The 10,823-nt window shown below is 40.9% G+C and overlaps 1 protein-coding gene across 1 annotated transcript; it reads left to right on the top strand.

The window, feature by feature from the left end:
- Positions 1-506: 506 nt before the first annotated feature.
- Positions 507-5,389, top strand: LOC118320665 (alpha-2Db adrenergic receptor-like). The gene is made up of 2 exons (XM_035651684.1): positions 507-928; positions 4,235-5,389. The coding sequence occupies exons 1-2, from the start codon at positions 590-592 to the stop codon at positions 5,387-5,389; spliced, it is 1,494 nt and encodes a 497-aa protein (XP_035507577.1). The 5' UTR covers positions 507-589.
- The last annotated feature ends 5,434 nt before the right edge of the window (positions 5,390-10,823 follow it).

Genomic DNA, 10,823 nt, shown 5'->3' with positions numbered 1-10,823 from the left:
ATGTACCATGCATTTCAAATAGGGTTTCCATCATTGCTCCAACAAGAGCATGTATGTTTTATTTTTCTTCTCTGCTTTTTATTGCATCTCATTGGATTTAAGTAGGCCAGTCTTGTAGCTTTAATACAGTTTGTCAACCTCCGGGCTCAGATGTGCTTAAGAATGGATATTTTTACAGGTAGGACTTTTTATAATCCTAACTTAAATCATGCAAATCCTTTTTGTGTTGCGGCATGAACGCTGAGATGGAGCAGTATGTTTTGGCCATGGCTGAGTAGTGCTGTGAGGATTTGAGATGTGTATTTTATATTCTGAAAGAGAGCTAATTTGTTTATAAAAATCGTATATTTTAAAGCTGATGGGGATACTATTGGAGGGTTTTCTTCTGTAACCAAAGAGACAGCTTTTATATTTTTATTTTGGCAGATTCTTTCACTGGCTTTTTCTCATTCTTTTTCTCATTTTTGTACTTTCTGTTATTTTCTCACTGGCTGACATAAAGACAGTCTGCAGTCAGTAAAGCACTGGAGTTAAAAACATAAAAAACACAAAACAAATGGGGATCATAATGTCAGTCATTTAAAAAAGGATGGACTTAACGGATGTATTGTCGTCCGTAATGGCCACAATGCCGGCCACAATGCCGGCCACTTTACCACCAAACTCTTCCTTGGAGAACGTCAACCAGACGTCCTCTTCCTCGCCGAGATCTCCTCCTCTACCTCCTCACTCACAGGTGGCGTCAGTGTTAATTGTGCTGGTGGTCACAGTCATCATCCTGGGGACAGTGGTGGGTAACGTGCTGGTCGTGGTGGCGGTGTTTACCAGCCGAGCCCTGAGGGCACCTCAAAACCTCTTCCTGGTGTCTCTGGCTTCAGCGGACATACTGGTGGCAACACTGGTCATCCCTTTCTCCTTGGCTAATGAGGTGAGGAAACTTTTTTTAGGGCACCATTTGCTGCTGGTATTCACGTGCAATCTGTATCTGGACATCTTATCTCAAGAAGGGAAAACACATGTTGTACAGGTGTAAACGCAGATAGAACAGATTGTAATTTTTTCGGCCAGACAACATCTGGAGATAAAGGCTGGAGGCTCGCGCTGTGATCAGATCTCAGCCAGACGTACATGCCATTTCCAGGAAAGAAAAGATGAATCCACAGCTCTGTGAGGCTGTAGTGGTCAAAAACTAACTTTCAGATAAACCAGAGTATTGGACAAATTGAAATATCATAAAAATCAGCTTCAATAAATCTGTACGTAATTTTCCATCCAATAGACATTTGAGTCCGGATTGAACTGGTGGACTCACAGAAGGCGCAATCCCTAGAGCCACACTGCTAGCATGGTATAAAAATCCATCCAACCTAACTCCGCCTCTTCCTGCTGTCTCATCAAGGCGAGCTCTTCCTCTGCAAAGGAAACATAAGTAGAACTTCCAAAAGCGACCTCACTTTTCTTGAAACCCATTTTCCTAATCCCAACGCATGTGGTGACAAGAAGGCTTAAATGAAAAGGTTGTTGGCTTGAGTTTGTGTGACGTATCTGATGACAGCATGTAGGAAACTGTGATTGTGGATTAAAACTTTGCTCACAAGTTTGCACTAAATTTTCAACAGTTTGAAGGACTACATCTACCACAAATCAGAGCATTCCTCAGGCCTAACACCACCTTCAAGTCTCCTTGGAACAGATTAAAAAAACATGAGAAAAAATGTGAGAAAACATAAACTTAAATGTCCATCCTACTTTCTAGAGCTGATTCTGGGTTTACACTGTAAATATAATGATGATGAATGTTTCCTGATTAAACTCTCTTAATTCTCCTCTGAGAGCCCATATTGTACGAGATGCAAGCTGTGAACATCTTGACTTGTTAACTTAATAATTCTAGACAGTTCAATTAGATTTTCCTGAAGTTGGTGGGTTTCTACCTGATGTATAGCTGCTGTTTCCTCTCTGATATTCTCTTCTGTGCCCAGCAATAACAGTTTACTGATCTGTTCCTGCTTTTCATCACCTCGAAATCACCTGCAGCTTCTTGAGAGACACTTCTCAAGTCTGTAATTGTTTCTCATCCGCTGGCCGCTCGGTTTCTCTTCTTCCTGTTCACACAACAGTCTGGGAGTCTGGGTCATACTGGTCCTTCTGTCTGGTTTATTTATCATCTCCAACTAGCTGTCATTTGCTTCCCATTTTCCAGCTAACAGACTGTTGATTTTCTAATTTCCTCTAAAGGAAGGGAATCTTTATCTCATATATATTTTATAGATAAAACAAAGACATATAAATTATTAGGGAATCAGAATGCATTCAGACCCAGTACATCTGGAGCTGTTATGGCTAAACAAATAGCATATATAATAGATCAAATTTAGTCAATAGTGTTGCTAGAATAATGATTATTTTCATAAATTATTACTCTTGAGATGTTTTAGTAATGCTGGTGGCAAGGCTACAACATTTAGGATGGATTGGCTGCAGCTCCTCAACTGTAATACACACAGATCCAGAGCTGTAGTGTATATATGTAGTTTATATATGATTGCATTAATCAGCATCCATCAGGGCCCCCACATGGCTCCAAGGTCACGACGATAAGGTAATGACAGTTTGTCGATCCACCACTGTGGTCCAGACTGAAATATTTGGTCCCCATTGGTCTCAACAACTAATAAATATGAGATTAGACATTCATGTCCCCCCACAGGATTTATTGTTATAATTTCAATAAAGCCTTCATCTAGCACCATCATCAGGTTAAATATGTACATTTGATACTTTAGTTTACCACCAAACAGCCTGTGTGTAGGGCTGAATAACTAATGTTAGCATCCTATAATTTAAATTAAAATGGTAACATCATACCTGCTTAACATCAGCATGTTAGCATGCTGACATTAGCATTTAGCTTAAAGCACCAAGGGCCTAATAATTACAGCATCAGAGCTGCTAGGAAAAATATGCAAAAGTTCCCAGTGTCCAAGGTGACATCTTCATATAAGCTCTGTGGCTGCAAATGAAGCCAAAAACTACAGTTACTCTAATGGCCACTAGAGGCTGGCTCTAGCAGTGAGTCAATCTCCATAAGGCCTCGTATTAAAAAACTTTACAGCAGCAATAAACACCCTGGTACAAAAAACTGTTTAAGTCTTTATAGCTAATTTACCCGTTCCTGACAACTGTACAGGGGGTGAATATTTATATAAGGCACCTGTTTAAACTATATTAAGACTTAAAGTTATGCATAATTAATGGAATGGCCACTTTGAGTGACTGGTGGCAAGATGGCTACGGTCAGAGCCGACCACACTGAGCACTGAACGGCTCTTTGGACACCTATGGGTGATGTCAAAAAGTCCATATTTAACTATACAGTCTATGATTTGGAAAACACCATCAACAATTAGCTAGACAGAGAAATTGTCCAGGTCAGTATATCGGCCATTATTAGCTCATTGCTGATGTATCAGTGTCAATGTATACGTGAGCTGAACAGCCACGCAAAGATATGTTTGAGATTGTCTCCAATATTTATATATAAATATATATAAAACAACATTTAAGGGATCCTTATCAGAAATAAAAGTTTATATTATGTATTTATGTGTCAATGGATATCAGTAACAGCCTCACAGGTCCAGTATCAGTCAGGCTTTATGATATTATACAGAGAATATTAATGATAAAGATAAACTGATGATATAAATTTACATTTTGAGTTCAATAGTTCCCTGTCAGCGTTTCCTCTGAACTCAAGCAGACCCTCGTTTCAAAGCTCGAGAACCATGAACCGAGTTAAATCCCCCAGAAAAAGCCAATGCATCATAATCCAAGTGTTCTTTGTAGCCAAGCAACTGCAGTGCAGCCGAGCGACTTCAATATTTGCCTCCTTTATCACCTGCCGGCAAGGAAAATACAGGTGATGAAGAGGACAAATATTGGCTGTTTCTCTTTAGACAGACTTCATTTGAGTGCAAAGCGCACACCGTGGAGGAATGTGATGGATATTTTACAGTCTCTTGCAACTCTGAAAAGATTGCCAGCTTAAATAATTTTCTGAAGGAGGGGCCTGATGTGAAACCGGAGGGGCGAACTCCCTGAGAGATGTTGATATTTTAAGGTTAAATACTCCTTTAGGCGCCTCCCTGTCGCACTGACTCTACTCTGTAGGTCACTACTCACTGCATAAATGATTCAGTAACATATCTTAATTGTTTTCTCCTCTTTCCAGATCATGGGCTACTGGTACTTTGGTTCCACCTGGTGCTCCTTCTACCTGGCTCTGGATGTCCTCTTTTGCACCTCCTCCATCGTCCACCTCTGTGCCATCAGCCTCGACCGCTACTGGTCCGTCACTAAGGCGGTGAGCTACAACCGCAAGCGGACGCCCAAACGGATTAAATCGATGATCAGCGTCGTGTGGCTCATATCCATCGTCATCTCCTCCCCGCCGCTCCTCATGACGCAGAAAGACGAGGATCTGGAGACGGAGAAGGAGAGCGGCGTGCGGCGGCAAGAGTGTCTCCTCATGAACCAGACATGGTACATCCTCTCCTCCTGCCTCGTGTCCTTCTTCGCGCCGGGAGTCATCATGATACTCGTTTATTGTAAGATCTACCGCGTCGCCAAACAGCGAGCCTCCACCGTGTTCGTGGCGAAGAACGTGGTGGAGCGGCAGCCATCGCAGTCCGAGACCTGCTTCGAGGGCACTGCCAGGACTTGCCACAGAAAGGGAACCGGCTGCGGTAAATCCCAGTACGAGCTGGACAGCCCGCTGCCGGCGAACCGCCACAGCTCGTCCAACGTGGACAGCAACAGCAGCGGCCTCAGGAGAGGAGAGCTGGACGATATCGACCTGGAGGAGAAGAGCTGTGAAGCGGACACAAAAACGTCCTCCTCGTTTTCCTCCGCTCTTCGCTTTCCCAGGAGGACCGGCGGAAGCGTGAAAAGGGAGGAGGGGAAGGACTCAGAGGGATCCACAAACCGACTGAAGCCTCCTCCTGCTCCTCCTTCCTGCGCCTCCATATCGTGGGCCTCCTCCGACCACTGCTCCCACCACTTCCTCCTCCCGTCCCCAGTGCCTCTCCGTAGCAAGCAGATGTCTCTGTCCAAAACTAAAGTGGCACAAATGAGGGAGAAGCGCTTCACGTTCGTCCTGGCCGTGGTGATGGGGGTGTTCGTCCTCTGCTGGTTCCCGTTCTTCTTCACTTACAGCCTCCACGCCGTCTGCAGGGAGAACTGCACGATCCCCGACACGCTCTTCAACCTGTTCTTCTGGATCGGATACTGCAACAGCTGCCTGAACCCCATTATATACACAATCTTTAACCGAGACTTCAGGAGGGCCTTCAAGAAGATTTTATTCGAGACTCATAAACGAACTTAAGATGCGAATGTACATGTGTTTGTGTGAGGGCGTACACAGTTTTAATCCTGTTTTCCACTGTGCTGTCAAACTGACATTAAAGGGCTTGTCATACAGCCTGAGTATTGATTTATTATTCAACTACTTGCTGATTCATTGAATAATCTCTCCCTATTCTAACTAAACAAGCCAGAGGAAGATGATGATGACACGCTGGTGTTGTGGCAGCAGGTGTTTCACACTCTGCATCCTTGATGCAATAACAGTCAAAACATTACAACTTGTGTTTCGCTTCTACTTGAATGTTAAGTAGAGGAAAATGGCCGCAGGGCAGCAAACTTCGTCCCCGCGGAGCTCCGAGATGTCTGTGCACTGTAGCAAGCAGGCTGACTGGCTCTGTGATCCTCAAAGGAGGGAAATATATAATGTAAACTATCAGATTAAAGCATATTATGCATACAGCAGTCATTATGGAAGCAAAGGGGGCCATTGTGGGGTGGAGGGGGCTCAGATGGTTAAAAGATAAAAGTCATGTCTTAAATTAGCTAATCTCTGCGGAGCATTAGCCAACCAGCAAACTAACAACTTGTGTAAATTAGATTTTAGAAATTAGAGTTTTGTGAACATTAGCTTTTCTTTTTTTAGATGTAATTAACTAGCAAATGATTGGACAGTAGAGCTAGTTAGCTAACATTAGGTTAATATACATAAATATATATCGTGTTTATCTTTTAATCATCTTTTAACAACCAAAATTTTCCCACGTTAATTTTTCTTCTAATTGAATTTTGAAGATGGTTGACAGAAAGAAATGACACATGTTAAGTGAGCCAACAAGCTAACTAATAATTGGTGTAAATTGGATTTTAGAAATTGATTTGAATTTTACAAACGATTGATGTAGATTAGTCAGTTAGTTTGCTGACATTAGGTTAAGATGTGACCATATGTATCACTTATCACTTATTCTTGAAAATGTCGACATTGGGGGATTAATTAAGTTAATCTTATTCCTCTTCTACGTTTTTTATTGAATTTTGGTTAACAGATAAAATGACATATAGTCACATGTTAAAGATGTGACCATATATCGCTTTTATCTTTAAATCATCTTTTAACCACCAAAATTTCCCCATTGGGGATTAATAAAGTTAATCTTCCTCTTCATCTTCAAAATGTGGTTTGTCTTTTAAACATAGACAAGCCTAACATGTAGCATATCCAAGTACAGGGGAGGAGAGAGTTGACCAGGGTGGCCAACCTGTCACCTCACAGCTCGAAGGTTTTGAGTTCGATTCTCAACTGCGGCCTTTCATGTGTTTGCATGGGTTTCCTCTGGTTCTCCAGTTTGTTGCCCTTGAGCAAGGCACTGGCTCAGATCCCTGTGAGAATGGGTTAAATAAAGAGGATAAATGTCACTAAATACTTTATATGACTGTGACAATAAAGTTGATTCTATTCTATTGTACAAAAAGAGAAAAAAAACCCGACTGCACTTTGAAAAATATACAGTTTTAATGGATTTCTGTGCCTCGGAGTAATTAAACACCAGCCGCACTTTAAAGTTTAAACTTTAACTTCAAGTAGACATAAAGAACAGAGAGGCTGAATGAAAGTTGCCCGTTTTTCACGCAGCAGCAATGTTCTGTTGACACTGCACCGCTCGGGGGCAAAGACATTAAAAATTCATGCGCAGCTAGCAGATGGGCTGAGCCGCCGTACACAGAGAGGACAAAAAGAGAAAGGAAAGGGAAGAGGGGAGGAACGAGAGAGAGAGCCTAACTACACCCTAAATAAATATAATCAACCTCAGGCTCATAGATGATTATCCTCTGAAGCTCGGGATGAAATATAACTGGACTCTAATCTGACGTGGAACAGACTGGATACGAAGCTTCAAGCTCAAATAATATGTCATCTGTTAGTTTTTAATTTTAGAAAGAGACTGATGATGAGAATCAGGCGAGAGATGCTTTTATCTTTTTTTTTTTTTAAATACCACACAAACCAGAAAGTGTCGGTGGTGGCAAGAGGAGCGACAAGTCCAAGGCCACGAGCAGTGTTACAACATTCTGGTTGCCAGGCAGCACATAGTTTGACGGCGACTCGAAAGTTGTGTAATTAACTGTATCTGTACCGAATAATGCGGTTAAAAACAACAAAAAAAGGGAGAGACAAGAGAGAGTACTGACTCTGGCAGCAGTTTTCAAATAGTTTGTACGAGCTGGAGGGAAAATGAAGAGCACTTAATTACAGAAAGCAGCTGACGAGGCCGACCAACGTTATTATAGTGAGCTAAAACTAAAAACTAGCTGTTGAAAAACATTTTAGTTAAATGACCAGCATGTAGGAGAAATTAAATCTACAGCTATGTTTTTTAATTTTGAAGATGATAAAAAAAGAAAAGATAAAAGCGATATATATTATCGCAAGTCAAAATGTTAAAAGCTAAGCAGCAATGGTCACACAGCCCTATGTGGTTAGGGTTAGGGTTAGGGGGAGAAAGGGGGATAAAATCTGATACAAATTTATGAAAAAGGAAATGTGGGAACATAGGGCTGTGGGAACATAGGCATGCTCCCATTAAAACATATTTATGAATATTATATTCACTTTCTGCTAATAGATCCAATAGATGCTGACCTTTTAACAGAAAAAAAGGTAAAAACTAGACCAAACTAAAACTAACTGAAACAATATGGCGAACTAAGATAAAATAAAACTGCACAAGGAATGTCTTGAGTTTCAGTCTTAAGTCACCACAACAGGCATGAAGTATTAGTCTATATGTTCCCTGCAAACACAGCGACATCCAAACCTAGATGTCGTCAGGGGGTTGAAAAATATAAAAGCCAAAATGAGAACTGAACCCAATTTTAGTGCTCAGTATTCAAGAACTCCTACACACAGATTAACCATTTAAAGTAAAGAAGAAGATTTACTTGCTCAAGAAGACCTCGGCGGTGCCCAGGAGGTGGACCTGGTCCTTCTCCAGCTACCAGTCTAAGTTCCCAAGCCCAAGTTCCTACAGATCTACTGCTGTCTGTTACTGTAATACTCATTGATCTCCCGAACACAAAACGAAAACTCAATCAGGTTCAGAGGCACTTATTGACTCATTAATCAAATACAATAAAACTGCAGCTGCCTCATTCAAAAGCTACTTAAGGTACTGAGTGATAAGCCAGCCACAGCACGCTATCTCGCCCATACTACACAATTAGCATAAACAAGTTAAATGTACAGAAACGGCTCCGTCTTTCACATAACACTTGGAACAGGTGTGCTGCATAAGGTTACAACCACTGTCTCACACATGCATTCACTTATAACCAATAACCATGTGAAGAAGCCTGTGTTGTGTTTGTCTGTGCTGATCTCAAAGGATACAAAGACGTGCAGTAGTGAGCAAAATCTGAAGATGCTAGGCACGCATTGTAAAGGTCAGCATATTTGGGGTCAAAGTTTTAGGGTACCTGTTATAGCAGATAATGTTTAATGTTTTTTTTCCCATTATATAATTTTTTTTATTTATATAAAAAAAAGCCTCGGGGGGTCACAGGGGCTCTAAGCAGGCACTTAGCATTAGCAAGAGCTGTTGTAAAGTGGACATCCACCTGTCACTCAAAGCTTCCATGCCCTTAATAATGCAATAACTTTAATTTAATTTAAGTGAATGACTCATGCAAAAATATACCCCATATCCCAGTTGTCCTGAACTTGGTTTTTAGCTATAGAGACCAAAACTGTTTTTTTGTACCAGACTGTAAAAATGTTTATTTCATCTGTAAATTTGGGCATTTTAATATTGAGCCTTATGGAGATTGACTCACTTCTGGAGCCAGCCTCAAGTGGCCATTAGAGGAACTGCAGTTTGTGGACCTTAAGGAAAGATCTCAGACTCTAGAGAACTGAAAAAGAATCAGACCAGATGAGAAATGTTTCCTGGTTCCTGCCACATCATTTGGTTTACATTGCATTACAACTTTTCCTCCTGGAAGTGAAAATCAGCCACCGATTGGCTGATTGGATCAGACCAGAAAACGCTCTTCAACAGACTCTATAGACAAAAACTCATTCACTCATTTTAACCTCGCAGAAACATAACTTTATAAAATAAAAGTCTTTGTTCCAACAATCACAGACGCTGGTTTGGTTGAAATAAACTCTTTATTTCACAGACTTAGTGAACAGATAGAGATTCGCTTCTTGGTTGTTTGGGGGGGGGGTTTATTAGCTTGTGCTTATTCAGCAGCACTAGAGGACAAACAAACTCAGTTTATGGTTGTTAATAACATAAAGGAAAGGACCATTTATATTTATTTCATTTTTTTCCACTAGCAACTTGGTGTGTAGGCTATACAATGCAACTGACAGAAACAATGGCGAAAGAAAGAAGTTCCGCGGTGTGTTAAAAAGCATCCATGTGATGTTTCCTAACCTTGAAACCGTCACTGTTGAGCTCTCGATTGAACGCCTGCAAGATGTGCTGGTTATTTTAAAATGTGGCAGTGCGTTGGCTCATTGGTTTGGAGGCAACACTGAGGAACATAATGGTTCTCCTCCTGCCAGGTGGAACAATGAGCTGAGGTCCTGGACTCAACACATTTCATTACAGGCTGTGACTGACTGTGTGGGTGTCAATGAGCGGTTAAACCAAAATAACAGTATGTTAATTTGCTGTTTATATAAAAGATTGAGTAGTGAGGGTGAAGTAAAGGCAGGATATGTACACGCATTGCTCCATGCAACGATTGTAGTTTGTTTAAATAAACACATTTCACATCAAATGGCGATAAAATGTCTCAGTGTGCAGTGATTAAGACTGTTCTTTTTACAGCTCACACAATTTTACAGCAGATAATTTATTGTCACACTGTTTCATCCTTAAATGTGCTGAAAAATGCCACAAAAACATCTATTGTTGAATTAAAATATATTCATGAACACTTCATCTGTGATCAGAATTTACATCTGGACATTTTAGTTGGTTATCCATTGTATGAAACTAAGCACAAAGACGTGTATGGAGGGGGAATATTCAGATCTTTTACTTAAGTCCTGCAGTCAAAACCTTAATTAAGTGAAAATTAGTATTATCAGATAAAGTTACTTAAAGTTAATCAGAAGTGAAAGTGCTCATTCTGCAGTAAAATGTTCCCTGTCAGTGTTTTATTATCATATCTGATGTTTCTGGATTAATATCACTGCTACATTAATGTATACGTAGCATTTTACTGCTGTAGATGTTTAAGGTTGAGCTCATTTTATTTACTGTAATCTACAACAATGCATCATATTCCTTTAGATCCTCATATGTTTGTGTCCTGTGAGGATCCACTGTGGCGGTGGACCTGGTTAACGTTGCAGCTGCAGCAGGGACAGAGGTGAGAGCAGCCAGGTGAGTTGATTGTCACAGCTGGTGCTCGGTGACTAATTACTCTCTCCTTTCAAA

Source organism: Morone saxatilis, unplaced genomic scaffold (assembly GCF_004916995.1).
Source record: "Morone saxatilis isolate NCDOM2014 unplaced genomic scaffold, NCSU_SB_2.0 Contig11, whole genome shotgun sequence".
Classification (NCBI taxonomy): domain Eukaryota; kingdom Metazoa; phylum Chordata; class Actinopteri; family Moronidae; genus Morone; species Morone saxatilis.
The sequence above is the reverse complement of the archived record's forward strand: the minus strand, read 5'-3'. Positions and strand labels throughout refer to the sequence as shown.